The sequence below is a fragment of the Moschus berezovskii genome, chromosome 20 (assembly GCF_049115385.1).
Source record: "Moschus berezovskii isolate FMDL1 chromosome 20, NW_MosBer_1.0, whole genome shotgun sequence".
Classification (NCBI taxonomy): Eukaryota; Metazoa; Chordata; class Mammalia; order Artiodactyla; family Moschidae; genus Moschus; species Moschus berezovskii.
Window position 1 is genome coordinate 37,221,258 of NC_142479.1, and position 25,153 is coordinate 37,246,410.

Genomic DNA, 25,153 nt, shown 5'->3' on the forward strand with positions numbered 1-25,153 from the left:
GCAAGAACCCAAGAGGAGAGTCAGGAGGGGTGAGCCTGAAGAATAGGGGAAACACGAATGGCAGCCAAAGAGACTGACAGAGGCTATAGATGGAGGCGGTGGCGACGGGTGGGTGGGGAGCGGGGCTTGGGGATGGGACACCACTGCCTGGGAGGAGCAGATGCTGCCCTAGAAACAAATGCAGCCAAAGGAGGGACTCTTCTGGCAGAAGGAGGGCAGGTCTGCAGCTGCAGAATGGGGAGAGGCCAGTGTGCAAACAGGGGCAGCGAGTGAAGAGGGAACGTCCCCCGGCCCAGTCAGGTGCCAGTTATTTCAACACCGCCGCTGGGTATCTTTGGGACTCCATGGGGCATTCTCACACAGAGGGTGGTCCCAGAAACCAGGAACGGCAGGCTCAATTCTGATCCGCAGTGAAAAATCTGCCACAGGGTTTGAGGACAGTGGTTAGTGACCACGCAAAGAAGGCAGCTCAGGCTCTGGAAAGGCCGGTGTGCATCTGTGGGCGGGTGAAGGCACTGGGGTGAGCCCTGCACCAGGGCTCCTGGGTAACTCGCTTGCCTCCCCAAGTCCCAGTTTTCCGGGCGTCCCAGTGGGCCTGGAGAGTCTGCCTGTCCTGCCTGTTTCCCAGGCTGATTTGAGCAGTGATGACTCGTACTGGATGTGAAGTTACTCTGCCTGGGGTTGGGTTGAGGACAGAGCCTGGCCTGGGGACGGGAGGCCCAACCAACAGCTTTGCTTCCCTTCTCCAGAGCACGGATCCCTGTGTCCCACTCACCTTTGTTCTGACAGCCTGGCAGACCCAAGTGTGCTAACTTTGACCCTGTTCTTTTCCAGATGAAAACAGGACTAATAATGAACGTCATTGGAATCACCTGTGCATTTTTGGCAATCAACACCTGGGGACGGGTCATATTTGACTTGGACCAATTCCCTGACTGGGCTAATGTGACAGCACATTGAGACTTTGGAAGAGTTGCAAGACTGTGCCCATGGCCCCCACCCTCCCAAGGACTCTTGAACCTTCCAGTATGACTTGCCACAGAGCTTTGGGGTTCATGTCCCAAAGTGACCCCATGATGCCCACACCCTACGGAGACCCAGCCGACAGGCCAACTCTTCCTCCAGGCCTGGGGTCTCAGCTGGGGATGGGCTTTGAGAGGGCAGGCTCCGAAGTGAAGGGAGCCTGCCATGAGTCTGCTGGTGTCCATCTTTGCTGGGGGCCTGCCATCACCTCTGAGATGGTCAGGATCCCGTCCCCACTCAGCCTCGAGCTGGCCCCCCAGGGCTGGGCTCTGGGGTTCACTTGTCATCCCCATGGGAATCAGATCCCAGCTTGGGAGGTGAGAAAACAACCTTCCAGGTCCCGTGCCTCTCCCAGCTTCCCTTAGGCTGCATTGGATCCCTCCTGGCACTAGACGGGGTCAGTCCACAGCCCAGGGATGGAGTGTCTGGTCCTGGGCAGCTCCCCACTGCTAGAGTGAGAGTGGGAATGAGAGCCTCCTGGGACCACTGGGAGTATGGTGCCACTACCATACTCAAGGATGAGGAACTTGAGTTGCTAACTTCCGGATGATACCGCCTGCTGCACCCCACTTGTAATCTGCTCGATTGTAACTGATGATTTAGACCCCCTCCCCAGCTCTGCAGGACACCTCCTCAGACCCCTTCATGGTCTGGCTGATATTTATTGGGATCCTTCCCTGCAGGTTAGGTTGTCTCTTCCAGAAGATGCTTTCCTGCCCCGTGATGGCTGGGGCCACACTATATGTGGGTGGTGGTCACATTACATATAGGCTCCTTTGGGCCCATAGCTGGAGACCTAGGTCAACCCTCACCTGCAGGCGCAGGGGGATGGATAGCTGCAAACTACCAAGATCAGGCTTCCTTCAGAGTCTGTCTGTTGGGCCGGAGTTTGGGCTCCTCTGGGGAAATCTCCCTTTGCTGATTGGCCTTGGCAGCCAAGCCTGGTACTGACAGAGCATTGCTGAAAACCAGCAGTGCCCAGTGGTCCCCAAGCACACAGCCCCTACCCATGCATGAATCTACCTGAAACTGTGGGACCAAGACTCCAGAGTGGCCTCGGGGAGAGAAGCCTGAGAGAGTGCTGTCCTCTTGCCCACCAACCCAATTTTCTTTCCCTCCTGTGCTGCACCATTGATGGTATTTTTCAGAGCAGGAGAAAATCTGGGAACCTAGAGACCCCCACTCTCTCTACTCAAGGACCAAGCATATACCAGCTGGTTCCTTGCGGTGGGGTGATTCCTGACCGTCCTGTCTCCAATGGAAGGTGCACCCGGCTGCCTCTGGCTTTCTGCCGTGTGCAGGACGGTGGGGTGGGGAGGGGCGGGTGGATGAATGAACACTTACACACTGCCCACTTCCAGTGTGCCAGGCCTCCCCGCACCCTGCTAATGATCTCATTCAATCTTGGCTGCAGCCTGTGAGAGAGGCAGGTGCTATTAACCTCCTCTGTCTTTCATTAGTACTGGGGTTCAGAGAGGCCACATCGTGTCCAGTAGTCACACATCCAGTTAGTGGTGGCTGAGGTTCTGATTCAGACCTGCCACCTCTATGCCCACTGCTGCTTCTTCTAGCCATTAAGGGCCTTGGCCTTGTAGGGCCTGTAGGGAAAGGTAGGTGACCAAGAGCAGGTCTACCCAAGGCCCTGCCTGCTCAGGGATCATCAACAAGAGCCCCTTGCTGCTGCCTCCTCTGAGATGGGCTCAGAGCTGTCCTGGAACAGATAGGGCTGGTCTTTGCCCGAAGAAACAAAGCCTTTGGTTGGAGAGGGCAGCGTGGAAATGGGCCACCTGCTCTCCCACCAAGGGGAAACCGCACCACCCCTTTATCACTGCTCCCTACACTGCTGCTGCTGACATGTCTGCCTGCCCCCCCTGCCCCCGCAGTGAGGGCTCCGAGGACTTGCACAGCCTGCTGGGTCCAGTGCTGGCACTACAGCAGGCCACCACAAGCATGATTAGTAAATAAATGACCAGTATGGTCAATTAGATGCATGCCTGATGGTAAGTGAGCAAGGTCAGTGAAGGTCATCTAAAGTGGGCAGTGAAGGATGAGTAAGACTGGCCGAGCTGATGGGGGAGGATGTGGTGGCGTGGGGGAAAGGGTGGGGAGGTTTCATCTAATTGAGGAATGATAAGAAAGCTGGGTGGTGCTTCAGGAGAGCAGATTCCAAGGTCAAGGAGGCTGACCAAAGGCTGTTTTTAAACAGCTTCTCTTGAACTTGGCTGGAGTTGCACTAACAGTTGTGGCCAGTGCCGATCTGGATTGCTTTCAGCTGCAAGTAAGAGGAAACCTAGCCAGCAGTGACTTAAATTATAAGTCAGTCGCTCAGTCGTGTCCAAGTTATTTTGTGACCCTGTGGACTGCAGTGTACCAGGCTTCCCTGTCCTTTACCATCTCCTGGAGTTTGCTCAAACTCATGTCCGTTGAGTCGATGATGGCATCCTATTAAGGGCATTTAATGTCTACTTAACAAGGAGCTAGACAGTTGCTGGCATGGGACCAGCAGCTCACTTGGGCCACCAAAGACTCGGGCTTGATGATCCACTCTGCCATCTTAAGGATACTGTGGCTTTACTGTCACGCTTGACTCTCACACTATATACACTTGCATTGAAGGCAGGTGTATGGGATGGGGGCTGATGGTGCCTACTGCATTTTCCACTTTTAGTAGGAGAGCAAAAGTTTTCTCAGAAAGCCCCTACAGCCCTCCTTTTATGTCTTGTGGGCCAGAACTAAATCATATGCCCACATTGAGGCCAATCACTGACAAAGGGGAACTGGAATACCATGAGACCAATTAGGACACATCTTTTGGGCTTGGGAAATTGGCCTATGTTTCCTGAAATCAAGAGATATCCACCTACTACGAAATATGAGTCTGGCAGGAGGAAAAAAAAAAAGGCTGGGAGCCCTCAGGTAGGTGATGAAGCAGGGTCTGGTATTATGACTCTTTCAGAGGGCTGCCTTCATTCCAGGCTACTTGAGTGGCTCCCTTTCCATGGAATTCAGTAGAAACACATTCCGTTCGTGTTTGATCAAGAATTTCACCTCTGCCTCCACTTCCAGGAGAACCACTGGTTCAGGAGGCTAGAGTCTGACCAAGCTCAGTCTGGGTTCAGGAGGCTAGAGTCTGGACCAAGCTCAGTCCTGATGTCAGATACTGAATAAGTAAGCCCACTCTCTGGGCCTCAGCTTCCATCAGGGATGGGCTGGACTAGAGCATCTGTCAGGGCCTTTCCCCAAAGTCATGTCAACCCTTAGTCCACTGACGCTTCACTTGCTTGGGCCAGGTGCAGCCCCATGGTGTCTCAGCTTAAAGTCTATTATTACATGGCCCGTTCCCTGCCCCCATCTGGGTCTCAGCCATTTGCTGAAAACTCTGAATGCTTTTCCCCATTGATATTTTGCCTCTCCCATTTTGTCAAGAGGTTCAACCCAAGACCCTTGATTTCCCTCAACACACATCAGACATACGGGCCCAAGGTGAGCTGAACCCATATCCTGACCATATGTGTTGCTCTCTGAACTGTTTTGCCAAGGACTTAGACTCCACAAGGATCCTATGCATTCCAGGGTTCCTTATTGGATCCTGGAATTGGGATCTTTCCCTGTCCCTCTGAGCTGAGAACTTCCTTAGGGCCTCCTCTGACAAAGCCAGTGAGCAGGGCATCTCCCTGGCAGGTGAAGTCTCCTCCCTACCATTGCTAATGCACAAAAATTATGGATAATGAAGCTGTTGCTCTGCAGGGAGTCAGCACAGAGGCACAGAGTCCGGTTCTCAAAAAGAATATAGACATTCTCAGGTAGGACCCTTGATGGCATATTCTTGTTTGTGGAAATAAAGATCAAACGCTGGATTGTCTGTTTAAAAACTACACCTGGCAGTCCTATTCTTAGCTCAGAACTCCTTCTATGGTACTCTCTCCCTTGGTCCAATATCAACTTAAAAGCCTTGTTTTCTTTCCACCAATGAAGCATTTTTTCACATTAAAAGAAACTTTCATCATGATAAATCTTCCATGTCATGCGATGAGTTTCTATATTCTTCAACAGAAAGCTTATCATTTATGGCTGATATCCTTGTGCCCAGATAGATAGATACTTGGTTTATTTACCATGGTGTCTTGACCCAGGATTCAGGTTCTCACGTCCCTGCCCTGCGCATGCCTTCCAGAAGCTTCTCTGATAGGCTTTTGCACATGCCAACTTCCACTCTCAGAGACACAGGCATGCCACTGCTGGCAGTAATAGAACAGCAGGTTTGTCTCTGCTTCCAGCTACCAGAGAAAGCTTCCCTGGTGGCTCAGAGGTAAAGAATTTGCCTGCAATGCAGGAGACCTGGGTTCAATCCCTGGATCAAGAAGACCACCTGGAGGAGGGCATGGCAACCTACTACAGTATTCTTGCCTGGAGAATCCCATGGACAGAGGAGCCTGGCAGGCTGCGGTCCTAGACTTGCAAAGACCTGGACACAACTGAGCGACTAACACACACACTTTTTCAGCTACCAAGGGTAGAGAAATATGACAACCCAACCTCCGGAGAGCCTGTTATCCAGTCAGGAAATTTTAACTAGTTTTTATATCTAAAGAGTTAACATGAACACAGTGAAAGAAATTCCAACAGGTCAAAAAAGCACTGAGACGTGCCCCTCCCTTTCAGACCTTGGGGCCTCCAGGCCCTTCCAGAAAGGCAACACTTGTCCAACAGTTTCTTACATGTCCTTCCAGACATGTTACATATATATATAGTTAGCTCTTGAGGGTTGGCTCCAGGATTCCCCGGGTACCAAAATCTGTGGATGCTCAAGTCCCTTATATTAAATGGCCTAGTCCAATCAGCCCTCCATGTCCATGATCTTGCATGCTGGTGTCTTCCTTAATACATCTGGGAGCATACTATACACATTTTCTGTCCTTGTTGCCATTCCTCCCCATTAATTTATTCAGAGATCATTCCATTCTGCACATATGAAGTTAGACTCCGCCTCTCTCATTCAATAGTTAATTTTGCTTTTATTTTTAAAAATTATTATCATTTGGCCGCTCCTTGCAGCTTAAGATGCTTGCTCCTTGGAAGGAAAGTTATGACCAACTTTGATAGTATATTAAAAAGCAGAGACATTACTTTGCCAACCAAGGTCCGTCTAGTCAAGGCAATGGTTTTTCCCGTGGTCATGTATGGATGTGAGAGTTGGACTGTGAAGAAAGCTGATCGCCGAAGAATCGATGCTTTTGAACTGTGGTGCTGGAGAAGACTCTTGAGAGTCCCTTATACTGCAAGGAGATCCAACCAGTCTATTCTAAAGGAGATCAATCCTGGATGTTCATTGGAGGGACTGATGCTAAAGCTGAAACTGCAATACTTTGGCCACCTCATGCGACGAGTTGACTCACTGGAAAAGACTCTGATGTTGGGAAAGGTTGGGGGCGGGAGGAGAAGGGGACGACGGAGAATGAGATGGCTGGATGGCATCACCGACTCTGTGGACGTGGGTTTGAGTGTACTCCAGGAGTTGGTGATGGACAGGGAGGCCTGGCGTGCTGTGATTCATGGGGTCGCGGAGAGTCGGACACAACTGAGTGACTGAACTGAACTGAACTGAACTGCAGCTTGTGGAATCCTAGTTCCCTGACTGGGGATTGAATCCAGAACCCTGGCAGAGAAAGCACCGAGTCCTAACCACTAGACCACCAGGGAATTCCCAGTTTTGTTTTTAAAGTGAGGTAAAATGAGAAGTGAATCACACAGATCTGAAGTGCACAATTCAGTGATTGTACACACTATATACAACATGTAAGCGGTACCTTATTTCCATTTCCTAATGACCGGACGTTTCTCTTGCCCCTTCTAGGAATCCTCACCTTCCTGAGGCAATCATTGTTATGATTTCTATCACCATGGGTTGGTTTTGCCTGTTGAAATTCACATCAATGGACTCATACAGTACACACTCTGGTGTCTGATTTATTTTGTGCAACACTTCATTTTGGAAATTGATTCCTGTTGTGTGTGTGCATTCCTTCCTTCCTTTGTTGTGCCAAGTAGTTTCTCATTGTATGACTACGCCACAATTTATTTTTCTCTGATGGACATTAGTTTTGCTCCAGCTGAAGACTATCTGAATAAAGCTGTTATAAAATTGTCTGCACAAATCTTTTTGTGGACGTGTGTTTTCACTTCTCTTGGCTGTGTGCCTAGGAGTAAGCCTCAGTCTTTTTAAAAGCTGCATAGTATTCCATTGTGTGTGTGTGTGTGTGTGTGTGTGTGTGTGTGTGTGCGCGCACGCGTGCGCTTAGTTTCTAAGTCATGTCTGACTCTTTGCAACCCCATGAACTGTAGCCCACCAGGCTCCTCCGTCCATGGGATTTTCCAGGCAAGAATACTGGAGTGAATTGCCATTTCCTACTCCAGGGGATCTTCCCAACCCAGGGATGGAGCATTGGCAGGTGGATTCTTTACCACTGAGCTACCTGTATATTGTATAATAAACAAGACCCCCGTTGATAGACATTTGGGTCATTTCCAATCTTTTGTTAAGACTATAGTAAACATGTCTGTAGTTAAACCTTTGTAAACCTATGTAAGTAGAATACTTATCAAGAATGGCATGCTGGATGAAAAGGCATATGTCTTTAAATATAGAACAGGGGAATTCGTGGTGGTCCAGTGATTAGGACTTTGTGTTTTTACTGCCAAAGGCTGAGGTTCCACCTCTGGTTGGGGAAGTAAGATCCCACAAGCCGCAAAAAAAAAAAAAAAAAGAATCTGGGACATATATTGCCAACTTGCTTTCCAAAAAGGGTCTGTCAATATATATTTTCAAGAACAAGTCATATTCTCACATATCCTAAGTAAACAAATTTCTCAATCATTGCTACTCTGATAGTTGTAAAACGCTCTCATGATTTTCACTCTCATTTATTTAAATTGCAAGTAACATTTATCATTTTTTCACATATTTATTATCCATTTGCATATCCTTTTTTTTTTTTTGGTAAACTCCCTTTTTCTTATTTTCTAAGAGACTTTTTTTTAAAGGCCTTCTTTAATTGACTTATAAGAACTCTTTCTATATTAAGGAAGTTAGTCATTTGTCATAAAAGTATTTATGTGCTGTGCTTAGTTGTATCTGACTCTTTGTGACCCCATGGACTGAAGCCCGCCAGGCTCCTCTGTCCATGGGGATTTTCCAGGCAAGGATACTGGAGAGGGTAGCCTATCCCTTCTCCAGCGGATCTTCCCGACCCAGGAATCAAACCGGTGTCTCCTGCACTGCAAGTGGATTATTTACAAGCTGAGCTATCCAGGAAAGCCCCCAAATATTTATAGTGTATGTTATAATCTGTTAAAAAAATTCTTCTTTTTAATCCTTCCCACTTCCTGCCCCCTCCAGTTATTCTCACATATTTTTCCATAAGAATTTCTGAATCAGCTTTTCTAGCTCAAAACAAAACAAAACAAAAACCTGGTTCGGTTACCTCCCTGGCTATCTCTTCTCCAACTTTGCCTCACTCTCCAGGGTTTCTTGACCTCGGCATGACTGAGATTCCTACATAAAGCTTTGTTGTAGGAAGTTGTCTGTGCACTGCGGGGTATTTAATAGCAACCTGGCATCTATTAACTGGATGCCAGCAGCAACCCCGCACCTCTCACCCCAAGTTGTGTTCCTGAAAAATGCCTCCAGGCATCCCCGATATCTGAGAACCACTGACATGATCTGATCTAGCTACACAGGCCTCCTTGCTGCTCCTAGAGCACGCCAAGTACGCGCCTGCCTCATCACCTCCTTTAAATGTTTGCTCAAGGGACTTCCCTGGTGGTCCAGCGGTTAAGAATCCGCCTTGCAATGCAGGGGACGTGGGTTTGAGCTAAGATGCCACATGCCAGGAAGCAACTAAGCCTGAGAGCCACACTAGAGTCTGTGCTGCTGCTGCTAAGTCACTTCAGTCGTGCACCACAACAAAAAATGCAACCAAGATCCGACAGCAGTGCCCCCCACCCAGTCTCTGCTCAAATGTTGCTACTACTCAGCCTATTTTGAATTATGACTCCCCACCCACCCCATGCTCTCTGTACTGTCCTTGATTTTTCTCTCTTGCATTTCTCGCCTAATATACTATATAATATACTTCTCCAGCTCTTTGTCTCTCTCTCTCCCATCTTTAAAAATGTAAGCTGCACAAAGGCAAGAACTTTTGATTTGTTCATTCCTATGTTCCCCGATGCCTAGAACACACCAGTACATAGTAACAACTCCATACGTATTAGATGAATAAATGAATCACACCAGGTTTGTATATTAGGTTAGATGAGAAATGCCATCTTTACAATGTTGATCCATCTTACACAACAAAATGGTATTTTCTCACACATTACAACTTTTTGTCCCCCTGTAAAGTTTTAAAATTTGTTACAAACAAGTGACTTCCCTGGCGGTCCAGTGGTTAAGACTCCAAGCTCCCACTGCAGGGTATACGGGGTTTGATCCCTGATCGGGGAATTAAGATCCCACATGCCTCAAGGTGTGACCAAAAATAAGAAATACTTATAAATAAGAAATACCATTCGCACTAAACATTTGCCCAGGCTGTTTTTCCCTATTTGTGTACTTAGGAAGCTAAACTCCTTGGCTCACAGGGAGGACAGGTTGTGAGCCGGGAACCAGGCCTGGTGATTTCCTTTGTCGGTGACCCTTGGGCCTGTGGTCATGTCTAGAGGCCCCTTGCTGTCCATTTTCCCCATCACCGAGACCAGAGAGCTTCTTCACAGGCTCCTGGAGGGGCCTCCACCTTGGATAGTGTCCTCCTTCCTGAAAGGGGGCCAGCTAAGGGACATTGAAGAGAAAGTGGCTCAGGACAATCCTACTGTGTGTGGCCTCTCCGGAGACCCAAGGGCTCGTCTCTGAGCTCTCGTGCGGGGCAGGTGACAGACATGCTGATGGTGACCTTACCTTTCCTGGTCAGCCTGACAGGAGGGGCCTGTGCTAGTGGACAGACTGTCCAGCAGAGCAGGGGTGTTGGCCTGTCCTTGGCAGGCTCTGTCTGTGAGGAGAGAAAGAGGGGCCTTCCTTCCCTTTCTCTGTTTTCCGAGACCCTTCCAGATGGGCCCCTGACCTCCACCTCGCACTGCATTCCTGAAGTGTGGGAGTAGCGGGGAGACCCAAGGCACAGCAGCGCTCTGCACCTCCTCCCTGGGTTTGCTCTCTTGCCTGTGGAACAATGGCCCTCCCTCGGTCTGAGAGCTCTGGGCTGGGCACATGGGGGAGCAGGCACTTGGTGAAGGGGGTGCTCTTACATTGTCAGCCATTGCTGCTGCTCTTTCAGTCTCTTTTCTGACAGGGGCTATGAGGGTGCCTGTCAGGACCACAGGAGCCTCAGGTCCAGCCCAAGGTCAAGGTGGCCTCCAGATCGATCTGAAGCTGTGACTGAGTACCACCCTGGCCGGAGAAAGACCTTTAGAAGCAGTAAGCTCCAACAGATTATGGTCCCCTCTTCTCTTGTGTGGGGCTTCCCTGGTGGTTCAGCTGTAAAGAATAGGCCTGCAACGCAGGAGACGAGGGTTTGATCCCTGGGTTGGGAAGATCCCCTGGAGCGGGGCATGGCAACCCACTCCAGTATTCTTGCCTGGAGAATCCAAAGGACTGAGGAGCCTGGTGGGCTATGGTCACAGAGTTGGATGTGACTGAACACACACTCTCTCTCTCTCTCTCTCTCTCTCTCTCTCCCCTCTTGTGTATGTCAACATGAAATAAGATGATGTTTGGGGGGGTGAGACCAGAGGCCCTGACAGTATAAAGTGCTGTCTGGTGCCCTGCCTACCCTCTCCCCAGCCAGGCCTGGGACCTCCTGAGGTGGTGGTGCGGCAGCAACTCTGCTCGGAGTCCAGAGCCGAGCCAGTGAGCAGGCCAGGGCTGTCTCAGAGGCTTGGTGGGTGGGTGGGGGTGCCCTGGAGCTAGCAGGGAGGCAGGGAGGCAGGGAGAAGGGGAGAGGCTGGCTTCTGGCCACTGTGGGGCTGCGGCAGTGTCCTGTGGCTCACCACTTCACATTTATAGCTCCAGTGCTTCTCAGCTTATTGTCCCTGCGGTGGGAGGCCCGGCTCTCTGGAAACCGCAGCTGTGGGTTGTTGGGTGCCTGCCTGGGTGCTGAGCTGTGAGGGAGGCTCAGAAGTTTCCCAGGACGGTGAGCCTCAGCCCCAGCCCCCTGCCTCAGCCTTGCCCTGGTCTCTCCTAGAATCTGGCTGGAAGCAGGAGGGACCTGCCAGGATACTGAGGGCCCCCTGATACCCCTCACCCAGTTGGCCCTCCGTGAGGACCAGGAACCTTGCTGGAAAGTGGGGTGCTCCCTCAGGGCCCAGTAGGACTCTGGAACGAGGGAGCTGACGGAGGAGGGGGTGGTGAGACTAGAGGAGGAGGCTCACAGAACCAGGGCTGGGGTGCCCTGGGCTTGATGAAGACATAACTTTTAAAATGATTATTATGTGTTATTTTTCACTCTTTTTTTAGGCCGCACCATGCGGCATGATGGATCTTAGTTCCCTGACCAGGGGTCGAATCCATGCCCCCTGCATTGGGAGCGCAGAGTCTTAACCACTGGACCACCAGGGAAGTGCCTGGAGCTTGATTCTTGATGAGCGCACAGCAAGCACGGAGTGGCTGCTCTCCAGTTGGAATTTCTCACCCTGTCAGGTTTCACACATGGCTCTGGTACTAGAATGGCCATCCCCGTGCTTTCCGTGCCTCGTGGCATGGCCCTCAGCAGACTGGTGCAGCAGGTGTGGCTCTGTTTGCCCAGGGAGGGGTCTGAGTCTGGGAGAGGGTGGGAGGTAGGTGAGCTGGCTAGATGCCGGCAGCCCAGGAGGAGCCAGAGGACCCCAAGCCTGACCCCAAAGCCCCATTCCCATTACCGTGCCATGCCGACCTTGAGTTTGCTCTGAACTAGGGAGTAGGATCCTGTGGCTTGACAGAGACTTGGGAGGAGCAGGGCCTGGCTTCTGGAGCCAGGAGCCCTGGATCTGCCCTGCTCTGGCTCAGTTAAGGGGCTGACTCCCTGCCCTGCCCCTCCGCCACCCCACGGGCCATGGGCCCTGACGAGGGCAGGCCAGGGAGGGAGAGAGGGAGTCTGGGGCCAGGCAGCGGACAGGCCCCTGGGGCGTCTGGAAACTCTCACCCTGCAATCGAGGGAAACCCCAGAGAGCAAACAGAGGAGGGGACGGGGCAGGTAGGGCCATGATTACCGGGTGGGTGTGGTGTAGAGGCGCCCTGTGGGAAGGCAGGGCACACCTTGGGGAGTGAGGCGGGCAGGCAGTTACTAAAATCACAGCTGATTTTCGTATAAATAGAATACCTATGCGGCATGTTTCTTTTTTAAAGTCAGGTTTTATTTCTGTGTTCCCGTCCTCAGCAAACATCCTGGGCGCGCCAGGCTCTCGGTGGTTTCAGCCTGGTGACTTGGGCAGCTGGCTGGTTCGGGTCACGGTGCCCTGGATCTGGGTCTCCGAAGCAAAGAGCAATTCAGTCCTACGTTTACTGACCCCTGTGAGATGCCTGCTCTGCGCTGAGAGATGGGGTCACAGGGAAGACTGGGGTTCTGTCCCGGCCCCCAGAGGTATACCTAGGTAAACAATCCTCCTCCTGGTTGTACTGGAGCAGCACAGGGCCAGAATCAGGGAAGGCTTCCCAGGATCTATCCTAAGGATAGTTTTGTTATTTTTAATTATTTGACTATTTTTGTTGGAGGATAGATGCTTTAGAATGTTGTGTTGCTTTCTGTTGTATAGCAAAGTGGATTAGCTCTACCTATAAACATATCCTCTTTTCTCCCATTTTCTCCTCTCCCATTTAGGTCACCACAGAGCATTGAGTAGAGTTCCCTAGGCTGTACAGTAGGTGTTCTTAGTTATCTATTGTATACATAGTGGTGTAAATATGTCGATCCCAGTCTCCCAATTCATGCCATCCACCACCCCCTTCCCTCCTTGGTAGCTGTCCATTTGTTCTTCATCTGTGTCTCTATTTCTGCTTTTCAAGTACGTTCCTCTATACCACTTTTTCTAGATTCCACACATACGTGTGAATAGATGGTATTTGTTTTTCACCTTCTGACTCCATTGTGTATGGCAGTCTCTAGGTCCATCCACGTCTCCGCAGATGGCCCAATTCCGTTCCTCTTTCTGGTTGAGTAATAGTCCATTGTATATATGCACCACATCTTCTTTATCCGTTCCTCTGTTGATGGACATTCAGGTTGCTTCCATGTACTGGCTATTGTAAATAGTGTTGCAATGAACATTGGGGAGCATGTTATCTTTTTGAATTACAGTTTTCCTGGGATATATGCCCAGGAGTGGAATAATGTGGCAGCTCTATTTTTAGTCTTTTCGGGAACCTCCATATTGTTCTCCATAGCGACTGCACCAATTTACATTCCTGCCAACAGAGAAGGAGGATTCCCTTTTCTGCACACCCTTCTCCAACATTTATTATTTGTAGATTTTTTTTGACGGTGGTCATTCTGACTGGTGTGAGGTGATAACTCACTACAGTTTTGACTTGCATCTCTCTTAATAATTAGTGATGTTGAGCATCTCTTCATGTGTTTGTTGGCCATCCGTACGTCTTCTTGGGAGAAATGTCTATTTAGGTCTTCTGAGCAGCCCAGTTTTTGAAGACCATCTTTTGATTGGGTTCTTTGTTTACTTGGTGTTGAGCTGCATGAGCTGTTTGTATATTTTGGAGATGAATCCCTTTTCAGCTGCTTCTTTTGCAAATATCTTCTCCCATTCTGAGGATTGTCTTTTCTTTTTGTTTATGGTTTCCTTTGCTATGCAAAAGCTTTTAAGTTAATTTAGGTCCCATCTAGCCATAGTTTTGGAGGATGAAAGTTTTTTCAGACTCTCTTTTTTTCTTACAACAAATAGTAGGCAGCCACTATGTCCCAGGTGTCAAAACAGTAACTGAGAGACAGCACACAGGCCCTTCCCTTTAAGAAATCTGGTAGGAGAGTCATGTGAATAGTGACAATAATGTCCTAGATGTAAAAACAGAAGTGCAGAAGTGTGTGCAAGATGCATCAAAGGCCAGAGGAAGGAACTGTCCATTCTATAGTGGGATGCGAGAGCAAGGGTCGGAGCACGGAGCTGGCTGAGGCAAGGAGCCGTGTGTAGCAGGAGAGTTGTGCTCAGGTACTGGGACTGGACTTTCTTGGGCCCAAGTGCTTAAAAGCCGGAGGGTATGAGACCACCACCCAGCAGCTGGGTGCAGCCCTGGTGGTTTCAGGCCAGCTGCCTGTGGACGAGCCATGAGATCTGGGGAGAAGTCTGACCACTGGACTCCGGTTCCCACTCCTTCACACATGAACTAGTGGCCTGAAGCTTGACCTCTCAGTTCCATGTCCTTAAGCCTAAACTGGAGATTGCGATAACACTAGTCACACCTACTTGGCAGGGGTGACATGAGTAAATGGGATGATACAAGTGAAGGGCCTCCAATAGAGCCCAGACCTGCAGTTTATGTAAAGTGGGAGCTAGCTGATCTCCTTGCCAGGGTCACCTGAAGGCAGGCCTGTGTGTGGGGACAGGGGGGAAGGGGAGGAAGGGCATTGGGGTTCCAGGTCTATGGGCAGGGACAAGCCCACTCTTGCTCTGTCAGGGGCTGAGAGGTGGTGTTCTTTGGTGGCTCCCAGGCCGGGTTAGTCACAGGGGCTGCCTGTGTGAGCCTGGCTGGCTTGTGCTCTTCATGCTTTTTCTCTCCTCTTTTCTAAACCAGGCCCCTTTGGGCAATGCCAACCTATCTGTGACAACTGTGCCTGACGGCCAGGGCTTGGCCTATCTGACCTTGGGAACCCTGCTCAAGGTCTGGGGCAGGAATCTTTCAGGGTACAGAAGCTCCAAGATGGGCCTGACTGTGGGAGGCAGGCCTGCTCCAAGGATGGCACCTCCATAGCTCTCCAGGCCCTGGCTCTGGCCCAAGGCTCAGGCCGGGCAGAGCATCACAGCATCAGGGGTCTTTCTCAAGGGCCCAGTGCTGACCTGGCCTTCGTGCAGGCTGCTCTGGGAGGGGTTCTACTGAGACGGGTCTCGTGAAAGGCCAGTTACCTGCCAGGGCTTGGCGTCCAAAATAGAATCTGGAGGAGCAGCAAAGCCTTTAATTCAATGTGTCTCAACAGCAGGTCGGTGTGGGGATAACTATGATCTGACCGGTCTTGGACTATAATTACGGAGTCAGAATAAAAAATTACAGGCATTGTGTGGGCTTGTTTTAAATATAACGTAATCCACACCGTCCTCTCTCTTATTTGCTAGATTTGAGGTGCAGTCTTGGGCAGTTGGCACAGGTTCTGCCTGACGTGTAGCAGATAAAAATGGCCCTTGCCCAGTGAAAAGGGCATGGCAGGAGGCCTCCCCAGACCCCTAATGTTCCCGACTGCCCACGGCCCATAACCCACAAGCACATGTGCACACGGGTCTGTGTGGTCCACGTTATCTGTGCCCCGCATCTCCCCCACCAGCCTCCCCGGCTCCAGCCTCCCCCAGCCAGTCCACCAGAAATATCTTTGTAAAACACAGTCTTGAGGCTTAAGACCCATTAATGGCGCCCCTCTGTCTATAGGGCAAATCCATCCAAACTCCTAGTTCCTTCAGGTCTTGGCCCCAAACCACCTTTCAGCATCATGTCTGGGAACAACAAGCAGCTATAGACCCGAGGTGAAGGGCCTGGGGTTCCCAACTATGTGGGATTAAACTCACAGGCTCCATGTCTCATGAGCTAAGTGAGAGTCTGAGCAGGTTATCCTATCCACGTGCTTCAGCTCCCTGATACTGTAGGTTGTTGAGAGGATGGCATGAGATAACACATTCCTGGGATGACCGCAGGCCTGTCCCTTTTCCTCACGGAGTCTCAAATTATCTATTAAAAGGAAGCGATAGACTCAGCACCTTTCGGATCAGTAAATGTTTTTAAAGTGATATTTCTTCATGTAGTTGTATGTGGTGAGACAAATATGTGTTCTTAGCTCAATCGTTCTGGAAAGCAAAGTCAGAAGACTAAAAACATGTTTATACCCTATGAATATGAATAATCTAAGGGAAAATTCAAATTGTGGACAAAGATTTATGTTTAAAAGATTTTTACCTCAGTGCTTCCCTGCCACCCTGGTGTGTTTTTACATCCTTGAAAAACAAAAAACATAGATGACAAACATTGGGATAACAGTAAGTACTGGGTTAGCCAAGAAGTTCATCCAGGGTTTTCCATAGTAAACCCCGAACAAATTAACTTTTTGGCTAACTCAGTATTTATTTATTTGTGTGTGTCACTCAAAACTTGTATGTAAGAATTAAAAGTGTTTGAAGAATATTTCACTATGTTGAAAATGCTTATAATGTATAATTTAAAGTGAATAAAGTACATACAAAATTGTATAATATATACTGTATGATATTGGTGATAATAAAAATATTATTATTATTTATAATTAAAATTATCTTTGGTGAATCTATGGTATTGCATTCCCTCCTTTGTTATTTTCTGTATTTTCCAAATATTTAAGAATGGGCATGCATTTTTATGGGCTTCCTTGGTGGCTCAGTCGGTAAAGAATCTGCCTGCAATTATGTAGACACAGGTTCGATCCTTGGGTTAGGACGATTCCCAGGAAAAGGGAATGGCTATCTGCTCCAGTATTCTTGTCTGGAGAATTCCATGGACAGAGAATCCTGGTGGGCTACAGTCCATGGGGTCACAAAGAATCAGACGCAAGTGAGCAACTAACACTTTCGCTTTTTTCATGCATTTGTTATATAATAATAGTTTTAGAAAGAGCTGAGTTACATTGAAAATTAAATGAAAGGGCAGAACACTTGATGTTAGAGTTTCTGTCTGGCTTTTAATGATCTCTCTGATTCTAATGTTCTAGGACCATCCACGGAGTCTGAGAGGTGACTGCAGAGGCCCAGACGCCCCAAGGCCCCTCTACCTTCAGTGACAAATGGCGGCAGGCAGGTCTGGTGCCTGGAGTCAGCAACTCGCCAAGCATGGGGGTTCCCCGAGTGCATGTACATAGCTTCTCTTGAGGTCAGCTGCTTTTCTGAAGTCTTTCTGGAATCTTCCCAAGTGCCCAAGAACCTTCAAGACCACTGGAAGTGGAGCAGTGTGCCAGCCCTCCATTCCTGCCACACTATGGAGTGCTAAGTGCTCTCCATCTACCTGGGGTCAAGGGGGTTTTCTGCCTGAGAAGCGAGTTCTTTCTGCCACTCTTGAAAAAGGGCTCTCTGGAGCCATTCGCCTCTATGGGCCCCTCTGCTATCACCCATCTGGCTGGGTGACACCCATCTGTCATCACTGGCTCTGTCAGACCCCACATTCCCAACTGCCAGGACATGCAGTTCTATTTGGTGTGTTGTCCTGAGGATGGAGAGCCTGGAACACATCATTAGAGGGGCTCACTGAGGAGGGCCAGCCTGGTCATTCCCAGCCATTTCTTGGGAGGTCAGCCCAGATGAGCCTCCGCTGGAAGGAAGAACCTCGTCTGAGTTCACTGGGGAGGGCCCAGTGTCTGGGTCCAACCGGCAGCTTGTCAGGGCTCGTTCAGGACCGTCACGAATCAGCCATGTGTCTGCCCAGTTAGACACCAGAGAAAAACAGGATTCAGAGGTGGAAAGATGGAGACCGGCTTAGAAAGAGAGAGGCCGACAAGCAGTCAGTGAGAGACAGAGACAGACAGATACACAGGGCCTACAATGCAGCAGGAAGGCCATTGAAAGAAGGGACCAGTACCTAACACATGCTCATCCTCGATGTAGTCAGGGAAACGCGTTAGAGTAGCTGAATGTGCTACTCCACACCTACTAAATTAGCACTCATTAGGGAAATGATAACATCTCATGCTCTGAGGCTGTGGTAAAGCCAGCTTAAACACACTGTCAGGGGCCCTGCAAATTAGCACAGTCTTCTAGGGAAGGAATTAGGCAATACAGCTCTCGAGCTATTAAAATGTTCATCCCCTTGCCTGTGGTAATTAAACTCCTGGGAGTGGGTTGTGAGGAAATAATTCAACAGAAAAATAACAGGCTTGTACATAAAAGGATGGCGAGTGCAGTGTTCTCCATTCTGTCCAACAGGCTATAGGAAGGCTGCTATAAATACTTACACAAATAGTGAATATGAAGACCGTGGTATGTGCAAATAAACAGAAAATAAAACTGTCAGTACATAAAAAAATACATACATACATGATCCCACCATCTGGATGTTTGGGCGGCCCCACCCTTGCTGGTGAATGGTGGTCCTTGGCTTCTCACACACTCCTGTCTTCCCAAGGGACCTGCCCTGCCGCTTCCTGTCTGGAGCTCTCCAACCAGGAAGCCTCATCGGCAGACCTCAGACTGGTGGGGAGACAGTTTCAGCTGAGGCTGCCCACCTGGCCAGCTCACTTGGGTGGCCCTAGGGAATCTGGGTGATGCCTGCTCAGTCACTCCAAGGTCATACCCCAAGAAGTCAAGCCCGAACTGACACAGTGGAGTTGCATCCTTATTTAAGAAAAGGGATAAAGTTTGATTTCGTAGGCTCTGAAGTGTCTTGCTATTTGCAAGCACAGCAATCTGTTTAAGTCAGCTGCAGTCTGGACTCCCAGCTGAAGCATCATGAGGTGAAGGCAATTTATAACAGACAGAAGGCAAAGGGAAGGAGGGCTCACGGGGTCACCTTTCCTGGCCTACCCCAACAGTAGGCACAGATCTGCTTCTGGACTTGAATCATCCAGTTTCCCTCTTCCCCTAGCTCCTGGCGGCCATCTCAGAAGCTGGCACTGAGCAGGAATTCAGTAAATCGCGGGTGAATAAAAAGAAGGGAAAAAGACCATGTAGTATGAGTGAGCATGTGTCATTGAACAATTCTGTCTTTATTCAAAGCCTGTCCGGCTTTGCAAATGTGTCCTTAATTGTGCTCTGGAGAAGCTACACCCCCTGTGCTTTCCCTGCTTACTGCCAGGGGATGCCCTTGCCTTACGGGGGGGCTGAGAACGTTCAGTGACCATGCCTGTGTCCAGACAAACCAAACCTTGTTCATTCGGCCCGGGCATAGTTACTGGGCACAAAGAGGCTTTGTGATAGTCCCTGCCCTTGATGTGCTTTCAGTCTCATGGGAGAGACAGGAGTAAACAACAAGGAGTAATTTAAAGAGCGATCACATGGGTGCTGTAAACAGAGGGAGCAGCAGTGGGGAATGAGAAGATCCGGGAAGCGGGCTCAGGGTCGGGTGGAAGACCAGGCTCCTTGGTGGGGGTGGAAATGGAGCAGGGCTTTGAGGACAGGCAGGATTTTCTCCTCCATGGAAACCAATGGAGGAGAAAATTTCGAGGAGGGGATGGTCCTTGGGGTCAAATGCTACAGGAGGATCAAAGAGGCTGCCGGACATGACACTGGGACTAGCAGAAAGCGACTTGGAGAAAAAAAAAGAAATTAAAAAAAAAAAAAAAGAGAGACTTGGGAAGGCTCTCTCTCAGGCTCTCCAGCCTCTCGTGTCAGCAGAAGCTAGTAGTTAAAGAGCACAAACTCTGGAGTCAGCTTGGGTCTCAGCCCCTCTTCTTCCTGGCTGGTTACTTGGGGTAGGTGCCTCAACATTTCTGTGCTCCCGTGTTCTGATCCACCTCATGCTGGTGTGAAGGATGCAGGGATGCTCTGAACAGTGCCTGGGGGAGAGAGAGTGCTCACCGTGTGCTGGCTGGTCTCCACTCTCAAGGCTCCTTTTGGAATGGAACATGTAACACGAACGTCCTCTCTTAAATCAGTGTGGGTGCGTCACACGAAGATGCTTTGATTTTCAAGATTAACGTGGCTGAGCCTAATCCTCAATCACGGGGCCTTAGACGGAGAAGCAGCAGACACGGAAGCATCCCCAGGGTGTTGGGAAAAGTTTAGAGATGAGAATTAAGCCTGTGGGTGGAGGTTGGGAAGTAGTTGCGGCAGTGCCGCCTGGAGTGCCCCCTGGGGAGGGCCAGGGAGCTCCTGGCCCTCTGGTCCCTCTCAGAAGTGGTCACTGCCGCAGGCAAACAAGCTGGATTGTCTGTTAACAACTGTGATTTTCTGTCACCTCAGGCCTGGCCTCAGGCCTCTCTGCTGCCTGGAGTGCCCCTGAGATTTCTGCTCAGCTAAGGATCAGCCTTTGCTGCCGTGCGGTATGGGGATGGGCTGACCTCTGCTGTCCACGGTCTGTCATGGCACACACTCAGACACTGTCATGGACTCAGAGGATGCATTTTCTTTTTTCAGCTTTCTGGATAGTGACTCCCAATATTAACATATTTTACACTGTGACAGGGCTTCCCAGGCGGTGCTAGTGGTAAAGAACGTTCCTGCCAAAGTGGGAGATGTTAAGAGATTCGGGTTCGATCCCTGGGTTGGGAAGATCCCCTGGAGGAGGATGTGGCAAACCACTCCAGTATTCTTGCCTGGAGAATTCCATGGACAGAGTCCAGAGGGTTGCAAAGAGTCGGACACAACTGAGGAAACAGCACACTGTGACAATACAGGAAAATTTCACAAAGCAATGCTTACCTTTACTATGTGTGAACACCCTGATATATTCTGTATTTTCTATTTTTTATTTCATGAGTAAGGAAAATGCTGATTACAATACAATAAATAGATCTCACAGACCAAGGCTTTCTCATGCATCTAAAAAACCATTCATTTAGGGAACTAAATTAGTGCCTCATTTCCCAAACACTAATCAGTGTGTTCCATATCACTTTCAAATTTCTGGCCACACTGAAGGCCGACTGTTTATGGAATCTATTTTTTCTTTAAATCAATTCATTTAAACATTTAAAAATGCCCACTATAGCTGAAGTAAAATATTGGTGAAATAACAAGTATGAATGTTAGTTATATACATATATTATATATAATTCACTGTTAAAATTCAACATTCAAAAAATGACGATCATGGCATCTGGTCCTATCACTTCATGGCAAATGGATGGGGAAAAGTAGAAACAGTGACAGATTTTATTTTGTTGGGCTCCAAAATCACTGTGGACGGCGACTGCAGCCACAAAATTAAAAGACGCTTGCTCTTCGGAAGAAAAGCTATGACAAACCTAGACAGAGCATTAAAAAGCAGAAACATCACTTTGCTGACAAAGGTCCGGGTAGCTTTTCCAGTAGTCGTGTATGGATGTGAGAGTTGGACCAAAAAGAAGGCTGAGCGCCAAAGAATTGATGCTTTTGAACTGTGGTGTTGGAGAAGACTCTCCAGAGTCCCTTGGACTGCAAGGAGATCAAACCAGTCAATCCTAAAAGAAATCAATCCTAAATATTTACTGGAAGGACCGATGCTGAAGGTGAAGCTCCAATACTTTGACCACCTGATGCAAAGTGCCAACTCACTGGAAAAGACCCTGATGCTGGGAAAGACTGAGAGCAGGAGGAGAGGGAGCGACAGAGGATGAGATGGTTGGATGGCATCACCGAGTCAATGGACATGAGTTTGAATAAGCTCTGGGAGATGGTAAAGGACAAGGAAGCCTGGCGTGCTGCAGTCCATGGGGTTGCAAAGAGTTAGACAGACTTAGTAACTGAACAAAAGAAAAACACTGAAAGAAATATTTAATTATCAAAATAAAACATGTTTTTATACCTCCTAAAATCATCTTGCACACCAGCAGTGTCTGCATTCCTCACTTTGGGAATCACATATTCAAAGACTGGGCCAAACATCTCATTTTCAGTGGTTGCGGTGAGGCCCAGAGGGATGAATTCACTTATCGGAGGTCTAGTTTCTCAGTCAGTGGGAAGGTCAGTCTGGTCAGGGGAGAGAAGAGAGAGAATAAAGGAATCAAAGTCTTATCAGTTTCAACAGTTTGGGAGAGAGGCCCCACCCTGTGATCTCATCGGAGCCCAGATATCAGCGTGAAGTTATCTTGGCAGAGCCATTTTAAGCCTGGATCTTAGATATTCATATCTTTGGCGGTCCTGATCCATATCATATCACATATATTACAAGGTGTGCCCATTGACCCTTATTAATTTCAATTTTGCTATTTTCTTCTACTTGTATTTTGAAGCCAATGGATTTTTGAAGCTTCAACAATTTTTTGCAGGTCCTAGGATTACAGCCTACCATGCCTAATGGATAAAGTGGCCCTGGGACTGGTAGAGAGTCTCATCAGAGACACACTAAAGAACCATTTAATTACTCTAGCCCTGTCTCCTGGTATCTTTAATGGGTAATGTGGACAGGCCACTGGCAACTAAATGAATGGGTTTCCAGCGGTAAAATCTTTGCTGTCTGAGAGTCCAGTGGGGGCAGTGCTACTGCAGGTAGGCTAAGTGCCATGTGGCTGGCAAGGTGCTCTCACACTGTGCCTCAGTCTCCTTATTAAGTAAAACAAAGGGATTAGATTCCAGGAGAGTCAATCATCTAGAAGTCAAGTTCTTGGCTTCTTCACAGTAACATTTCAACCAGTTTTCCAGGTACGGCTAATAAGGAGATCAGAAGCATTTATTGCAGAAAGGTCTGGAAGGGTATACACCAAGTTACTGACACGAATTACTTCCAGAGGGTGAAAATGGAAAGCAATGATGACAGATTCTTTACACATCTTGAATTATTTCATTTGTTACATTAAGCACATTTTCACTTTTGTAATGAAAACATTAATAAAGAACAGTTAGAGAAAAGCAACCACTTTGCTCATCTAAAAACACTGATTAAGAGTATGTCTCTAATGCACATGGTCTGTCACGTTAAAAAGAGTGAGTAAGCTCACCAAAAACTAAAATTCCAAAGTCTAAGTATTAGACTATAGCAGAAGTTTGATGAAGCAGAAGCAACAGGGGTGCCGCTGGGGTTTTATGACATTCCACTGGCCTGAACCCTATTCTGGTGCTGCTGCTGCTACTGCTAAGTCACGTCAGTCGTGTCCAACTCTGTGCGACCCCATAGACGGCAGCCCACCAGGCTCCCGTTTCTGGGATTCTCCAGACAAGAACACTGGAGTGGGTTGCCATTTCCTTCTCCAATGCATGAAAGTGAAAAGTGAAAGTGAAGTCGCTCAGTCGTGTCCGACTCTTTGCGACCCCATGGACTGTGGCCTACCAGGCTCCTCCATCCATGGGATTTTCCAGGCAAGAGTACTGGAGTGGGGTGCCATTGCCTTCTCCGTATGCCGGTGCACTCCCCTGAAATTAAATGAATTAATGTGAGTAATGACTGGGCACAGTGCCTGCCAACAGCAAGTACTCTATCTCCCAATGAGGTCCCACAGAATCCAGGTCTTCCACATCCTGCTAAATGGGATAAATAGCACATATTGTTGAAAGCAGGGATGTCTCTTTATTCCCAGCCAAGGCCGCCTTGAATGGTTCCACCTACTAATCTGTTAAGATTTACTGATCTAGGGGGTAGCCCTGACCTGCCTTCAGTTGTTGCTAACTGGGTTCACTTAGAAAAACTAGGTACTGGTCAGTATATTCTCTATCACATCGCCTGTTTGTTTCCTTCATAGAGCTCATCACAATAGAAAACTCTTGGTTTGTCATCTGTTGTCTGCCTTTTCACTTGAGTATAAGCTCCCCGAGGGCTAGGACCCTGTTTGCCTTGTTCACTGCTATAGCCCCAATGCACGCCCGGCACAGAGTAGGTGCTCAATAAATATTCCTCCCCTGCACCTCCTCAAGTCACAGGTCAGGTTTCTTTCTAAGATTATTCTTGATTGTTGACGTTGACCTTCACTTTTCACTTTGAACTATAAGTGATCCCTATTAAAACCTGTGTGCATGGCTACCAGGCACAAGGAGTTGGCATAAAGAAACACAGGCCAAATAATTAATTAAGGAAAGTCTGCACCTCAGGTTTGCAGCAGGCATATAATTCCACTGGTTATGATTTGCTTGCTCCTTGTCCCTAAGTTTGAAGCAGCCAAGGTCATTCAGTGAGTGAGTGATAGTTACTGAGTCATGTCCAGCTCTCTGTGACCCCATGGATTGTAGTCTGCCATGCTCCTCTGTTCATGGAATTCTCCAGGCAAGAATACTGGAGTGGGTTGCCATTTCCTTCTCCAGGTTTGAAGCAGGCAAGGTCATTCAAGGGGCCCCAAATTCAAAACTCACCTGCCTTGGAGGCTCAAACAGTCTCTCTTCCAGCTTAACACATACAGTATCTAGAGCCTGAAAACTTTTTGTGCTGGCTTCAAATTAAAATAGTTCACTGGGTCAAAGGCTTGCCTTTAGTCCAAGGTGCAGGAGGGTCAATGAATGTTGGTTAAGTCCCGAAACCGCAGCTTGGCTCTTTCTTAAATTGATTTGTGGACTGTTTCCAGGAAACCTAAGATGATCGGTCCACCTGGCAGCAGGCACGCTGCGAACTGGAGGCGATTCTGCCCTGGCCAAGGGCCATGGCCCTCTCGTGGCCCCGAGGAAGGCAGCATTTCATCTGGCCTTTTGGACGTTCTGGCGGGAGGCCGGCTTTTCCCGCCGCGGCGGGTTCTCCACGCGGTGCACAGACGTCTCCACCCGCAGGGACGAGGCCCTGACGTGGCGGGAAGCCGTCTCCGTGAGCTGCGAGGCGGTTTCCACGTGCTGGGAGGACACCTCGAGGACTCGAGGGAGTCGCTTCCCAGAGGGAGAGACGGAGGACCCCTCGCTGCGGCGCTGGGTGGTCTCCACCTGCCGGGAAGATGTCCGCACGTGACTGTAGGATGTCTCCACGCGGTGGGACGAGGTCTCCACGCGGTGGGACGAGGTCTCCACGCCTACCGTTGCCGTCTCCTCGGAGCGGATGGATCCCGCCCGGGCCGGAGAGGGCTTTCCCCGAAGGGGTGAGGCCATCTTATGGGGGTAACGGGGCCAGGCTGACCTTTGGAGGCCCCACCGCCCCACGATCTCCGAAGGATTATTCTAGACGGTGAGGAGCGACGTCACATGCCATTGTGATGCTGGCAGAGCGGTGGTCGAGGGTCCCGCGACCCACGTAGAGGCACCGTGATCTTGGGGCGGGGAGGCCTAAGATTCCTTGGGAACCCTGGGCTCGGCCCCTCTAGGGCACCGTCTGCCCCCGCACCGCCCCCTAGCCTGTCAAGAGCCTGTCCGGGTGGAGGCGGGGTCGGGGCGGGGCGGGCCCTGGATGGGCGGA

At 49.3% G+C, this 25,153-nt stretch overlaps 2 protein-coding genes across 7 annotated transcripts in view; one reads left to right on the top strand and one right to left on the bottom strand.

Annotated features, from left to right (window-relative positions):
• The window catches only part of SLC13A5 (solute carrier family 13 member 5), a 29,583-nt gene extending 23,340 nt beyond the window's left edge, over positions 1 to 6,243 (top strand). The window contains exon 10 of one of the 5 annotated variants that reach the window (XM_088828811.1): positions 835 to 6,243. In XM_088828811.1, the coding sequence (XP_088684937.1) occupies positions 835 to 917 (83 nt within the window). In that variant the 3' untranslated portion in view covers positions 918 to 6,243. The remainder of the gene's footprint in view (positions 1 to 834) is intronic. The other 4 variants (XM_055404166.2, XM_088828810.1, XM_055404165.2 and 1 more) reach the window with 4 other exon arrangements.
• Positions 6,244 to 16,906: 10,663 nt separating this feature from the next.
• C20H17orf100 (chromosome 20 C17orf100 homolog) lies at positions 16,907 to 25,110 on the bottom strand. 2 transcript variants are annotated; one of them, XM_088828813.1, is made up of 3 exons: positions 24,133 to 25,110; positions 23,120 to 23,202; positions 16,907 to 21,822 (listed from the first exon to the last, which is right to left on the bottom strand). In XM_088828813.1, exon 1 carries the CDS (start codon positions 24,847 to 24,849, stop codon positions 24,451 to 24,453), a length of 399 nt encoding a protein of 132 aa, XP_088684939.1. In that variant the 5' UTR covers positions 24,850 to 25,110; the 3' UTR covers positions 16,907 to 21,822; positions 23,120 to 23,202; positions 24,133 to 24,450. The 2 variants fall into 2 exon arrangements, with proteins under 2 accessions (XP_088684939.1, XP_055260149.1); XM_055404174.2 differs by lacking the exon at positions 23,120 to 23,202.
• Positions 25,111 to 25,153: the final 43 nt, after the last annotated feature.

Excerpts from the sequence above, each read along its gene's own strand:
- C20H17orf100 (XM_055404174.2), bottom strand. The coding sequence starts at position 24,849 with ATGGCCTCACCCCTTCGGGGAAAGCCCTCTCCGGCCCGGGCGGGATCC.